Genomic DNA, 14334 nt, shown 5'->3' with positions numbered 1-14334 from the left:
GTAAATTTTATAGGTACACACTTTACTATGACGTAAGAACTGGGCAAGACCTTTCAGGGAAAAGAGTTGTTGGCATGTAATTTGAAGTAAGCTTCAAATCCCAGAGGATGATTTTGTTGGAACTTTATTCAGCTGAAAACGTGGAAGCCTTGTTTCTGCTTGTGTTAGTTACAGCTCCAGTTTACTTTGGTTGGGAGGGAAGGCATTCCAGGCTAACGTGCTGTACCTGTTCCTTCAGCTCATTGTCCATAAACGGAGGAGCAAATGAAATTCTTTGAATCTCCATTAAACGCAGCACTACAAAGTGGAGTAGAGGGCGATCTAGCACTTAATTTTTCTGTAAGCAGAAAACCCAACAGAATCTCCACAACAGTTTTCAAATCTTGTCCTGCAGTAAATGACCAGCTGAGTGAAGCTTGCATTTAGAGTATGTGCTCCTACATTAGATGGAAATAGCTTTTCCTCTTCAGAAGTGCAACTGAGTGGTGAACTGGCAGCTACGTAGGGAACTAGTTGTGCCAAAGGGTTTGTGTTGAACGCACAGAAAAATATGCAGGTCCCAACAGTAAAGGATTGTCTGTAGGCATCACACTGAGTACAGATGTTATCCGCAGGTTCGTGCCCAGTGCACCGCGCCAATTATTCACCCAGAGTTGGAATGCACACCAAGGTCTTTTAATTACATAATTAATTACAGAACTCTGCAGAGTCAGGTACTTGGCTATCTTTCGCGAAGCAAGCACACCTCTGACTCGAATCACTGTCATTCATACACAGGAAATTTGTGAAAACTCTCTCTTTGGCTCCTTTTGATTGGTTATTACAGCTCACCTAACTTATCTCTACTGAGCTTGCGCATTACAGAGGAACACCGGGGGGGAGGGGGTACAGGAGGAGGGGGACACACACCGAATCCCACATTAGCAAGGATTAGCATTTTGACAGGTGTGATTTCTAATGTGTTAACCCTTAATGACCCTTAATGAGCAAAAGGTTACTATAGGTCAGTCTGGAGCTGGTTTTCTCCTTCTTGTTTTTTCCCTTTTATCCCTTCTCTTCCTTGCTTCTCCTTGTGGAGTAATTGCCTTAAATGACTAGGCATTATAAGCACCCCTCCATCCCAAAAGCTACCCGCCTCCAAGGTGCAACCACCCCTCACTGAGCACATCCTCTGAATTTCTCGGAGCCTGTACCTTTAAACGCAAGCGAGGTAATTTCTACCAATCACAACCAAGATACGCATGACTGGAGTCACTCAAGCTCCACCTAAAAGATAGAAAATAATATCAATTGGCTTAAGAGAAAGGGAATGTTGGGGGAGATACTGTCACGAAGGATACCTTCTGACATCAGTCGACAGGCTGAGCCTCTCATCCCCCCCCCCCCCCCCCCCGCCCACTGGGATGCTGCGAGGTAAGATCTGAACGCTTGGTTATACCAGGCGTCTCCACGGAAACTTAGAAATCTCTAGCGTCTTTATGCTTTTTAACATCTTAATACCTAGGCCGTGTACCTGTGCATTTCATGCATGCTAGCTTGCTTTTGCAGACAGTGAATTTATCACTGGCAATCCAAAGGACCTGTGTATCTGTTGCCGTAATAAACTGCACTTAATTGCATTGTTCCTGGCCGTGACAGTTCTCCTTGAACGCGACTAGAGCGAGGGCGTGCTGCGTTGGTGGTGGATCCGTGGCCGTGATAGTTCAGTACCCTGAAGCCGACCGCACCCGTAACGGTCAATCGGCTACACCCCTTAATGCGACACTACTAAAGGAAGAAGATGACAGGGCTTGCACGCATCGCATTAGGCTTTGCATGTGAAAACACCCCCAAATAATTTCACATGCATTTAACGTTTTTAAAGGGAAAAAACCAGGAAGGTGTAGTCCTTCTGTAAGCTACAGCTCTTGATAGTTAAGGCATCAGCATTCATTCCTTTGCTTGACAACAAACTATGAACATACAGAAGAGTTAAATATTTTCATTGCATTCTTAAAGGCGATTTTTCAGACTTGTGCTTCAGTTGTTGGAGTTGAAGAAATCGGTAGACGCCCTTACTTTTACGTTAAGACCAAAATCTTTATCTAAGATTGTGTTATCTAACACAACTATACTCCCACCCCCACATGCTTTTTGGAACTTCTGAAAGATCTTTCTGCAGTCCCACTCTGATGGTCTTTCAGTAACATACAAACTGCCGTGGCAGATTCTGTTACGGTGCTTTTCTATTGACAGTGTGCATAACACTCAAGGTAAAGCCCCTCATTTTGCAGTGGGGACATAAAGTGTTTCTTTGGACGCTGCTGCTTCTGTTAGTACTCATTTTTTCAGAAACTTGTTGAACCTGAGCTGTGCCTACCGCACCAACGAATGCTTTCATGACACAGTATTTTGTCAAAGCAGTTTTGCTTCTTGGAGCTACAGAAGCAGCTCTGGCTACATGATAGGGAACTGTGCTGCACTGGCAAAAACAGACTTACTTACAGACTTAACACCACTTGCTAACTTGATCTATTTCAAATCTCATTTTAACTTTAAAGAGCAATCAGTTTTGCGGTTCCTGTCTTACTAAGTTGCCTTGTTTTGCATGGAAGGTCAGCCTGTGAATGTTTTGCTTTATTGCATGCTTCAAAAAAAGGCTGAGAGGAAGAGACTGGAGGAACCTTTTCTATTCTATAGACTTTCCCCCACGAATGTGGAATTGCAGGCTACTTGGATGAATGTTCGAATGTAAGGGAGCAAGCCTCAGCCAAAGGAGGTAGAATCCTTGCTTAAGAGGAAGTATCAGTGTGGGGACATCTTTGCTTAATGGGAGCCATTTAAACTCTTCATAGAAACTCAATAAGCTCTACATCTTATATTTGGAAAGCAGTATGGTTACGCAGCTGCTAACCTAATGACTTGAGTCTTCTGCTCTGCAACTTCAAATTTTGTTTTCAAGCAGTGCATACATCAGTTTAGGCTTTGGACAAGGAGATTTGTAATGCAAATAGTGATAAACCAGAATCAGTGCTACTGACGAGCGTAATGGTGAAATGCAGCAAATCAAGTGTTCCTGGAGAACTGTGAGATTACAAAACCAATAAGCCATGAAGCACTTTTTTTTTTTTTTTAATCAATTCTTATATGCTGAAATAACACCTTCAAGAAAATCTGTTTATCCAGCCAGGCGACGGTGTCTACCTGTAAGCACAAAGGAAATGCCTTGAGAGTTCGTTTGCTGTATTTGAAGTTCTTATACCCTGCAGAAATAATTATTTAGAGTAACATGTAACTGAGGAGATCGTAGCAGGAAGTATATTATTTCTAGCATTAAATTGCTGCCCCGTTGCCAGTGCAATCTAGGGAGAGAACTGTATATAATAGTTAAACTCCCCTGGACTGACTTACATTATAAAATATTCTGACAAAGTAAGCTCTAAATCACTTGACATTTTGAAGAGTTTTAAACGGGTACAAAACCGAAGCTTTATAAACCAAGCAGCATTTATAATGCTTCATATATAAAAACAATGCCTATTTTTAAGATTTGTTACATATCTATGTAGATACGCTTGCTGGAAAAGCCAGGTCTGTTGTAGACCAAATGCTGCAGATTAAGACTTGTGGCTTACCAGTTTCATTTCTGTATTTTCTTGGAAAAAGTTTTGAGTTAGAGTTTAAATATAAAATGTAAATACTGTACAGATATATATTGAAATAAGTATTTCTTGGTGTACACAGGTGATATGCATGACAAATACTCTGTATCGATCATTGTTAAAAACGTAATGTTCTGTGTAAATCCACTGCGTATTAATCTTTTCATTTATCATCAAGAGCTGTTACTTAAGCCTGGACATTCTCAAAAACAAAGTGTGAAACTATATACCATTGTGTAGCTCCTCCTTTATCAAGAGTACATGCAAGATAATTGCTCCTTTTTTCCCTTTCCAGAGGATGATTCGATTTTATAGCATGGATTATAACCGCTCTTGCAAGTGACCTTCTTTTAAGCACAACAGTTTAAATGATCAGGTTACAGAGAAAACCCTTTCACTGAAAAATAGATTCAATAAAGACTTGTGGCTTACCAGTTTCATTTCAAAACCCAAGTTGTTGGGTTTGATGGAAAAATGGTTGGTTTGGATGGTAAAAAGGTCGTCCGTTTTGATGGTAGGTTTAGTCTGAGTATTGAAGGCTTCCATCAGTAAGCTCTGCATCTGAAAGACAAAGGGAAGAAATGTCATTCCCTGTTGTGATACTCAACATGGAACTGTCTGGCTCAGTGGTTTTCTTTCTAAAGAGAGAAGTCACAACCCTGCACATGGCTTGATCTGCTCTCTGACTACAGGGCTGAACTGACTGTTGAAGGCAGCTTCCAAAGCCCTCCCATTAAACTGACTGCATTTCAGTTCCGTGCTAAAATTGGTCAACTGTACAGAATATTAGGACAAAGCTACCTGCTTTGATAGCAAACGGTAGACCTTAGGTAAGTTACATTCATTTGAAGGTTTGACTGGACGGCATCCTTGTTTTACTAGTGATCTTGTGGTCAAGCGGACCAAATCCTAGCCACAGAACAGAAGCATTCAGAAACTGGCTAGAGAGAGCACTTAGGAATGCAGGAATTTAACTGCTTTAACGCTGCTCTTTCTCTCACGTATCTGGATTTTCCTTAAATCACAAATTATCACTAGCTATCCTTGTTAATTTATTCAAAGTAACATGAGTCCAGGTGAAAAGGCACACTCTAACAAGTGCTCAGTTGTTCCTAGTCTGCTCCTAGCTTACTTGAGAGGTTCAATACAGTTAAAAATAAATAAATAAATAAATAACCTGCTGAAGTAGCCTGAAGTAGTGGAAAACTCGGAAAATGTCCCAAGCCCTACACACCCTCCAGTTGTAATCAATGCTGCAGATGATGATAAAGATGATGATGGTGAGCATGGTTTGGTTCTTGGAAGGAATTTGTGCTGTAAATGATTGTGTAAGTCTTTGGTTCTTGGAAGGAATTTGTGCTGTAAATCAATGTATAAATCACAGATGACCTGAGGTCTGACTAGCGATAGGGCAGGCAGTCTGGTCAGGTCACTGGTGGCTTTGTCTGGCAGTCAGTGGACAGAACCTGAAATGTTGGAGGAAAGCTTAGAACCACTCTTGGCTTTAGTTGGTCTGTTGTGTAAAGCTCTATGTGAAACTAGGAAGGAAATTCCTTTTTTTTTGTCTGAAGAGTAATATGTTGTGTAGTAGTTAAAGCTGCAGAGAGAATCTAGAGTCCTAGATGTTTTGTCCTAGGGTAGTCTACTTACGAGTTCATCAGGTCAGTGTAGCTGTATTAAAAAAAAAAAAAAAAAAAAAAAAAGCTTTTTTATAGGAACCATGGACTGAAGTGTCATTGCATGAGCTACATAATCACGAACAATCTGGCCTATGCATAACTGAATAGATTTTTCCCCTTCAGACCAGCTTTCTGCGGAAGGAGAAGAAACTAAAACTCCCGTCCAGCAACCAGCTGAGGAAGGCCAAAATGGATTACGGATGATTTCCACTCGGAAAGCCAGTGCTACTACTGCTAAACAAGGTATTCCAGCACCTGTAGTAGGATAAATCGGAAGGAGAACTTGACAATTAACTCAAAAGCAATGTGGTGTAAAAACACAACAGAATGTAGGGGTGCTGAATGGACTCGGTTATTTCCATGATCTCATTTCTCCCTGATACCATCATGTGCCCATTGGGTCAGAAAGTTGAACTCCTTTTCTTTCCTTTTGGAGAACAAAACAGGGTCACAGCATGGAGTTTAAATGGCTGCACGTGCAGCCTGGCAACCACTGTTGAAAGCCATATCTAACGATAGAGGGATCTAATATCACGTAAATGGATTAAAATTAAAACTACAGTTTTTACCCTGAAGGGTGAAAGGAGGGGCAAAATGCCATTGATTCTATGGTTGTTTCACTTGTGAGGAGTGTTGACAGGCTTTATTCTAAATACTTCTGAAAGTTCCTGAGCACTAAGAAGCCTGAGGATCTGTGGTCCTCAGTGAGTGCCTCTAAGCCTTAGTCTCATTAACTGTTTTCTGTTTTCAGAGGACGGTCTGAATTTTGGAATAAAAACACTTGAAGAAATCAAATTGCAGAAAATGAAGGAAAAAACTAAGAGACACGGTGGTGAGTTAATATTCCCTACTTTCTTACCCTCTTCACCTTCATCCTGTGTGATGATTTTTCTTTCAAAAAAAAATTCTTCCAGTAATACCGGGTAGCTGGCTATGCTTTGGTGAATCCAACTATTTGCCAAAGAAGTGAAATTTGATTGGCTTCAGAATGGCAGGTGATGGTGGCTGGGAGCTGCTTGAGGGATAGACTTCCATGTTTAGCTGGGGGCATCGAGCAACCTGATTCTCAGCCAGCTGGTATTCTAGATGGGAATTCCAAGGGCAACCAGAGGCAAATTAGTCACCTCTCTTATTTGCATGCTCTGGTCACTGTATGTTTGACAGTAATGAATAATTACAGTTTTTTGTTCTTCGTGATAGTTTTTTCTGTTTGGTAAACTTCCTTATGTTTTGCTTGCTCTGAGCAGAAGGTCCTTCAAGATCTTCTCTTCCTCCCGTCGATTCTATGATTTTTCCTGCTCCGGAAAAGGAAAATGTCCGGACAGTGGTGAGAACTGTGACACTGTCTACAGAGGAAGGTAATAATTAATGCTTTTGTTTTGATTTCATTACTCCTCAACTGGAAGGTTAAGCAAGAAGGAAGGCAATTCACCCCTGTTAGCCTCCTGGTGCTGCCGCCTTCTGTTCAAAACATGCTTTTATGCTGAAAGTCCCTGGTTGTACTGGAAAGCTTTGGTGCTCAGGTTAAGTGCAGTAGCAGGAGAAAGAAAAAAATGTGTCAGTATGCAAATAGGGGGATAACTGAAAAACAGGAGAGTAACGAGAAGAAAGAGCTCTAGAGGACAGTGCTATGTAAGAAGCAATTTCTGAAGCTTTAAAGAGGCTGACAGTGGCACGTGTGGACAGTAGTGCGATAGGAGTCTGTGTATAAATTATATTGTTTAGAGTTGTGCAAATTCCTTTGAAAGGGAAAGAAGTGAAGAAGTACTTTTACTCATAGACATTCACCTTAGAAAGGAATATTTCTCAGCATTGGTACCTAATAATATTCTGCTTGCTTATGCAGCTCTGTTCTGCACAAAGTATAGCTGTCAAGCAGACTCAGATTCATTCTCGACTACATTCAGCTGGAATTTGAGGCAAACACTGAAACTATGGATACTTTTTCTAAGTTAATTATAGTTGTAATATGAGTTTGTGTGGTTTAGCTGTCAAAACAGTGTCTTGCTGGGTTTTTTTGGACATGGGCTAACAGTATACTATTTCTATTGGCTACTGGTCTCTATGAAATAGAAAAATTTTACTTTTGTTTTAGGGGAGGAACCTGTGGTTCGACTAGATCTTGCTGAGAAACAAGGAAAACGGAAAGCCTCCGTGGGTAAGAACTTTTTATGAGCTGTTATTTAGGTGCCGCCTTCTCTATATGACTGCATCGAAGAGTATTTTTGACGTGTGAGAGGAAAATGCGTTGCAGTGGAGATCTGTGTTGACTGCAGAAATGGCAAAAAAACCATTTAGCAGCTGAAAGGCAATTTTATGAAAATATGCTTGAAAAATAGAAGCTTGTGGTTGACTGTTCTCAAATCTTCCTGCAAAGAAATGTTCTTAAAATATTCCTTGTTTTCTCTGTCTGAAGCTGATGTAAGCGCCCTTCCCGTGAAGCGCAGCCTTGCTGAAAGGCTGGGGAAGAAGGTGGAGGTTCCGGGAAATGCTGACAAAGCACCAAAGAGAGGTACAGCTACTAAACAGGCATCTGGATGTGATTCACGGGTTTTGTATTTAGGCTCTCTGTTTGTCCTTTTCCTGCGATGTTTCTTTTTGCATGTTGGCTGAGGTCTTAATCACCGGGATTCAAAGTTACCTTTCCTGCCTTGTTTTCGAATGTGAACACAAAGTTGACGTTTATGCAGCCTCCCTAATTTGGTCTTTTTCTGTTTTGCAGTTCAAGTTCCCAAGTCTGTGAAGGAGAGACTAGGATTACCTTCTCAACGGACTAGTACTGCGAAAGGTAACAACTGGCTATTAAATATACTTTCTCCTTCTTCCTTTCCGTGAACTTAGACCGTTTTCATACAGCCCTAAAAAGGAATTCAAATGAAAACAAAGAACTGGTTCCCCTTGCTCGAGTGCTGAAGCTCTTCTGACAGCCACTATCAGAAATCTGCCTCTAGGTGTGTGTTTATTTTCCGCTTGTGCCTTGTCAAGGTTTTAAGCTGCTTCTGTGAACCATCATATACAATTAGAATAGAGCCACTGCCGGGAGCAGGAATTTGAAATGCAGTCTGAAAAAGTAATCAAGTAAACTAGCATTTCTGTGTAGCAACTCTCTCTGGATAGGGCTGGTCTTCAAAATACAACAAGTGGCTCAGAGGAGGAGGAGAATGTTAGGCTATTGTCCTAAGATGGGTTATTGGGAACGCTCAGGCTTAGTTTTCCTTAGTACTGTGACAAATTTTGGAGACTTAAACTATTGTTGGACTCTCTTTAAATGCTGGTGCTTCTCATTTCTTGATGATGACAGGGAAGGCTGCTAAGCCAAAGGGAGAGATCCATGTGAAAACACTGGAGGAAATCCATCGTGAGAGAGCTCTTCGAGAAAGTCAAGCCAAAGCCCAGGCTGAATGGCATGGTAAAACCAAAGATCCCAGCGCAGGGGCAAAAATTGAGGGTGAGCCCAAGAAGCAGAGTGTGCTCACTCTTTCCGGGCCCAGCAAAGTGCAGTCGAAGGAGCCGGCAGGTAAAGCCAAGCCAGAAGGAGAAGTGCGTGTTAAAACCCTGGAAGAAATAAAGCGCGAGAAAGCTCTGCGGATGCAGCAGAGTGGAGGAAATGTGCCAGCTCCCCCAGCACAACCTGGACCTGCCCCAGCCGGGCAGAAATCGTTATGGAACACAAAGCTATCAGGTAATAAGATGCTTTAATACCTGCCCCGGTGAGGTGCTTCCCATATTGAGCAAGTTCCATTTGCTCAGGATCTGCTTTGCTTTTTCCTTCAATGCGGAGGATAAAAGAGTTTAAGGCTACAAAGTTCAAAGGCAAAGAAGGGCCAGAACGTGCAACCATGTCTGTTTTCGTTAATTACGTGATGGTATTCTGTATTTCCCACTAGAAAATTAACACATTGAGGGGCTTTTTAGTCTAATTTTGGTATTCTGTTTTTTTCTGCCATCTGTTTATGGTATGAAGTCCTCCCTGTGTTGAGTTCAAGTTCACCTTCCTCTTTGGCATGTGTTGCTTAGCTTGACACGTGTATGTGTTTGTAAAGCATGCATCAGCATCTTAATGTGGGGGGCCAGTTTCTGTCAAAAATGACAGAGGATCAAAGGCCTCGTTGTTAAGATTATATCAACTTTGTAAAATGAGATTGTGTGAGGGAGATAAGGAGGGCTTAAAGGCTGCATGCACTGCACATTGTAGCCTTTCTCTCTGTCTCACGGGACACGAGGAAATAAACACACAAAGAAAACAAGTACCCAGCTTTCTTTCGTTTCTTCTCCTGCCAGCCAGACGTTAGGTCAGGAATGGGAGACTAGAATATGACTCTACAAATTTGGATTTTGTAGAACAACTTAATAAATTTTGTGGGACATCACTGCAGGGGAGAGGAAGCTGGTACAACAGTTGCATACACTCTCTTGTCTTACTATACCTGCTGCTTTTCCTTTCCTAGAGGGAGCAAGACTTTAAATACAAAAGCTGTCAACATTTGTGAATCTTACTAGACTTCATACAACGTCTTAGAGTATTGCTTGCACTTGGGATCGCTCTGTGTCTGAGTTTCCCTCGTCCTGGATTATGATTTACTGTAGCCATTCACTTTCTTTGTTCCTTTGTATGGATTGTTGGTAGACGGAGTTTACTATGTGGAAGATATTGCTGAGAATCCAGGCAATGGCAGTGTAATTCTGCTGGCCAAATACAGTTAACTGTGTAGAAGGGCCGTGGAAATGAGGAAGAGAACGTGGATTTTTCATGAGGCAGAGCAAGACTGTATCAGTTCTCTCTTCCTTTTACTCTAGCCAACTTTAACATGTTTGCGAAGCCTTGGGATGGGAAAGTCGCTTCCCCCAAGAAGAAGGCACTGAAACGTAAGGCACCTGGCAGTTTTCCCTCTGCTGTAGCAGCTGTGAAACCACGGACTGCCTCCGATGCAGACACAATGGGACCTCCAGCCAAAAAAGCAGCTATGGTAAGGACAGGGGCTAATGCAGAAATGGATCCCTTGTAAAATTTATACCCTCCTCTAGGAGAAAAGATGGAAAACTCAAATGTTCTACAGGCCTTCTGTTTCCTTTTAAATCCAGTAGCTGCCTACAGAATTCTTGTAGTACCCTTCCATATTTATTAGATTAATGGCACTATTTACTTAGTCCTCTGTGATTCTGTGATTTCTCTGGTGTGGAGGATTTTGTCCATTAATGCTGTGTTCTTAAAAGACACAAGATCATTAGTAACCTCCAAGTGAATATTAACTTTCTTCAGGAGCACCTTGGTTTTGTATTTTGGCTAAGGCTCCGCAATGCCAGAGGAGAAGCAGCATGGAGGAAAAAGCTAGTAAGGAATCTTTTACCCATGAGTCCTAAACACTGTTTTGCTGCTTTCTAGGCTGTTCCAGCCACGCTGGAGCACGTCCCAGCCACCAGACTTGAAGAAAATCCCCAAAACAGGTGATGACCACAACTTGTTCTTTTTCTCAATCGGTGTATATCCCCAGTGAAACATAAGTTCTGTCACAGGTGGGGAAAAAAGGAGGGTTCTGAGATAATTAAAGCCCAAATCCATCAGAGGATAAGTCACTTATTTATCTTATAAGATAAATAAGTCACGTGAAATGACTTCCTAGCAGCTAGCAGGAATGCTTAATTAGACTTACTTTCTTTAAATGCTGCAAGTCGGTACAGCTTTCCAGTGACTTCTTGCTCTGTCTGAATACCTAAATGAGGATGAGGTGAAGTTCTTCTACTTCCTCGTGAGGTGATAAATGATGAGTAGTGTCCTCTGCCTTTTGGTCCTCAAGAATGCCACCCGAACAAACATACAAGGTGACAAGAGTGCAGGGAGAGCAGAGGGAAGTGATGGCTGCAGATCAGCTTCCTGTAGTGGGGAGCAAACTCTGCTGAGTGTGCCGTGGGAAAAATGACTAACTTAGTAAACAGATATTTGCAGATGGAGACTTCTTAACATTTTTACAGGAAAATTAAGCAAGGTGGCAAAGTGCCTCTTGCTACAAAAATTGAACCATCTCTGCTAGACTCCGGGTGCTCTGGCTTCACAGAGAAACCCCCAAACTGAAAAATGTACCTGCTAATATATTGGGCTCTAAATGTAGCCCTGGGTTAATTGAATAACAATCCCTGGGTAAGATTGAAGTGCAGGAGGGGTTGGCTACGGTTTTAAGAGCCGGTTTGCAGAAAAGGGATTTCCCATTAAGAAATGGCATATACTGATTGTTCTCTTCCTTGCTCTGCCAAGACCTGAAGCACATCTTGGAAGCCAGGCAGAATCCGTGGAGCCAATGGAGTTCTCAAGCTCGACTTCAGCTTCTTCCCAGCTAGAAGAAGCAAGGACACGCCGGCTGAGTTCCACAGGCAACGCGCCCGTATCTGTAGACGAGGATTTAGAGATGCTACTTTGGGAACTCTCAGACGGCATACTGGAAGCCGAGCTCGACTTGGACCCAGGGAAGGATGAGGATGACCTCCTCCTTGAGCTTTCCAAGATGATTGATGATTGAACTGCATAGTCCTATGGTATATTAAAAAAAAAAAAAAAAAAACACAACAACAAAAAAAAACTCTTCTTCTTGTTGGATACCCTGAGGTGATCCTTTTTCTAACTGAGGCTTTGCAATGAGACTTAAAGCACAGTTGGAACTGGTAGAAATTGGCAGGATCTGCACTCAGTTGTCCTAAGTTTTCCTGCTGGTCAGAGTTAAGGTCTTGTGCATGGTTCCGTAACTATAGGTGGCTACCTTTGATATCAAGAGGACAAAGCACTTGTTTCTTTTGGCACAGAAAGATGTCCATCGGCACGCTGTGGTGGCTGTGAATTGACGTAGTGATGGAGCGATGCTCTGAAGGCTTAAACGGAAAGCTTCTTCCTTCCGCCCCCCCTTGGCACAGCTCGATGTTGGGCACATTGTGAAGCCTGGGTGTTCTGATTTCTCGGACAGTTGATACCCAAATCCCGGAGTTACTATGTCAACTCTTGACTTTTATTTGTGTATGCCATTGTTCTGACTGTAATCTTTTCAGATGATGAAGCTGTAGGGGCGGGAGGGAGCAAAATAATTATTCTAGCATTGTGGACCAAACATGCTGCCAGGAGTGGTGGTGGTGGGGTCAGCCCACCCGGCCTTACTTTCAATTATCAGGGATGATAAAATGGTGTGAAAAGCAGCAGCTCTGCGATACGGCTACGCTACCCCCACTCCCTTCTCTTGTGCTGTACCAAAGTTCCCCCAAGCTTTGGTTGGTGCTTTTTGCTGGTGACAGTAGGACTCCAGGGCGAGTAGTCGGGACTCTCCTGCAGTAACTGGGTCAATTAAGGGTTGGTTTAAGTGCCTCCTGGTTTTTAAAATTGCTCCCCTGAGCTGCTGGCTCTGCTGCCTGCTACAGCAAATGTTCGGGTGCCATCAGCGTCGCACTTGGGCGTGGGCACTGACCCTGCGGAGGAGAGCTGAGACTCGCGTGTATTGTGTACCCTGCCGCCAGTGATCGTTTTCCCCTAGCAGATCTATTTTGAATCATTTCCCTAAATTTTAGAGGAACTTTAGGCTCTTTGTGCTATGATTTGTGAAGCTGTAGGGGCCCTCAGGCATTTGCTGCTGGCAGAGGAAAACCGCTTGTCGAATTTGTTGTAAATACTTTCTGTTTGGACAACAACGCCTGGGGGTGTGTGTGTGTGTGTGTGTGTGTGTGTGCACGCGTGCGTGCTTTGACGACCCCCTGCGACGCCCCAGCTCCGCGAGGGAAGCTTTGAAGCGGCTCTGGGAAAACCTCTGCGGAAGAAACCGCTGCTAGTGACTTGCGGAAAAGGGACTCCACAATCAGTGAGATTGTAAAGTAGGTATGTTTATTCAGCGCTGGGCAGCACGGGAGGTCGTGGGCATGAAGATTGATGACTCTTCCTCGTCACCGCTAGTTGACCTCTTGTCTTTGCACAGACTCAGTTGCTCCTTGGCTCTTGTCCATCTGCAGGACCAGTTTCTCCCAGTTTCTTAAGACAGGCTCACTCTCTTATTAGGAGACTGACCTTGGTAAGGGGCCCAAGGCTTCTTGCTTTAGTTAATTGGCACAATGCACCATAGTTAGCAAAGACGCTAAGTAGCATCCTAGTTTAACGCTGTCAGCGCTCTATCTCTACTTGATAAGATTCTCCTAACTCCCTCTCTCACTGGAGCCCACGCAGCCCTCCGTCCTGCCGAAGGACTTCACGGGGACTTCTGCCGGCTCCGGGTGCCCGCACACAGACAGAAATGGCTTTGAGAGAAAACAATCAGGAGGAGGAGAGCTCAGAGACTGCGGCCGGCTTCGGCCACCTTCCCCTCGCTTTCCCTCTCCGTGTTCAAACCGAGCACTGTTCTGCCGTCAACCTTCGCTGCCTCTGCCCGCGGCGCTGGGCTTTCGCGTGTGCCATTGCTCCTCTACATATTTTATCCTTCCTTTTGTAAGGAATGGTCCAGCAATTCGTGTCACTAAGGGATTTGAAGGGTTAACATCGAGGCCCGGGTCTAGGTGATAAGAGAACAAAGGGGTTTTTAGGGAAAAGTGCTGACTACTGCAGGGGATGTTGCTAGAGTTTCTGAAATCCGGCGTAGAGGCTCCCAAACGAGGAGGAAGGGGGAGCTGAAGGACAATTGAAGGACAAAAGCCTGAGAGGAAGACAACCAGCATTCAGCCCGAGCAAGCCCCGAGAGACCACCAGAGACTGGTACGCAGGCGCCCCTGGGAGGGGTTTCGGATTCCGGAAACCAATTCTAATAACCCTGCCTCTTCTCGAAGTAGTAATGAATATGTATTAGCCTGGGAGCATCAAAACCAGCCGCCTTACGTAACAGGCGTGCGTCCTGGGGGAGCAGAGACTCCCGGCGCACCCAGCGCTGCTTGCTTGCCTCTATTCGTTTAATAAATTGTAAACTTTGATTGTAATCCTATTTGGATTTATAACAGCCATTTATAACACTTTTTATATTTGTATTTTATTTAAGGCTGTCTTGCCCCCCTCCCCCCCCAGC

The 14334-nt window shown here is 43.4% G+C and overlaps 1 protein-coding gene across 1 annotated transcript; it reads left to right on the top strand.

Moving 5' to 3' along the window:
* The first annotated feature begins 5637 nt into the window (after positions 1 to 5637).
* Positions 5638 to 12937, top strand: LOC308187308 (zinc finger CCCH domain-containing protein 11A-like). The gene is made up of 8 exons (XM_080609482.1): positions 5638 to 6678; positions 7416 to 7478; positions 7737 to 7832; positions 8043 to 8108; positions 8622 to 9002; positions 10118 to 10287; positions 10704 to 10765; positions 11571 to 12937. Exons 1-8 carry the CDS (start codon positions 6606 to 6608, stop codon positions 11830 to 11832), a joined length of 1173 nt encoding a protein of 390 aa, XP_080465608.1. The 5' UTR covers positions 5638 to 6605; the 3' UTR covers positions 11833 to 12937.
* Positions 12938 to 14334: the final 1397 nt, after the last annotated feature.

The sequence above is a fragment of the Anser brachyrhynchus genome (genome assembly GCF_964034855.1).
Source record: "Anser brachyrhynchus genome assembly, contig: SCAFFOLD_146, whole genome shotgun sequence".
Classification (NCBI taxonomy): Eukaryota; Metazoa; Chordata; class Aves; order Anseriformes; family Anatidae; genus Anser; species Anser brachyrhynchus.
The sequence above is the reverse complement of the archived record's forward strand: the minus strand, read 5'-3'. Positions and strand labels throughout refer to the sequence as shown.

What these genes read in the sequence shown, in the direction of transcription:
- LOC308187308 (XM_080609482.1), top strand. Translation starts at nt 6,606, where the DNA reads ATGATTTTTCCTGCTCCGGAAAAGGAAAATGTCCGGACAGTGGTGAGA. An exon ending in GACACTGTCTACAGAGGAAG is followed by an intron (nt 6,679 to 7,415) that starts GTAATAATTAAT and finishes CTTTTGTTTTAG; the next exon opens with GGGAGGAACCTGTGGTTCGA. An exon ending in GAAGAAAATCCCCAAAACAG is followed by an intron (nt 10,766 to 11,570) that starts GTGATGACCACA and finishes TGCTCTGCCAAG; the next exon opens with ACCTGAAGCACATCTTGGAA.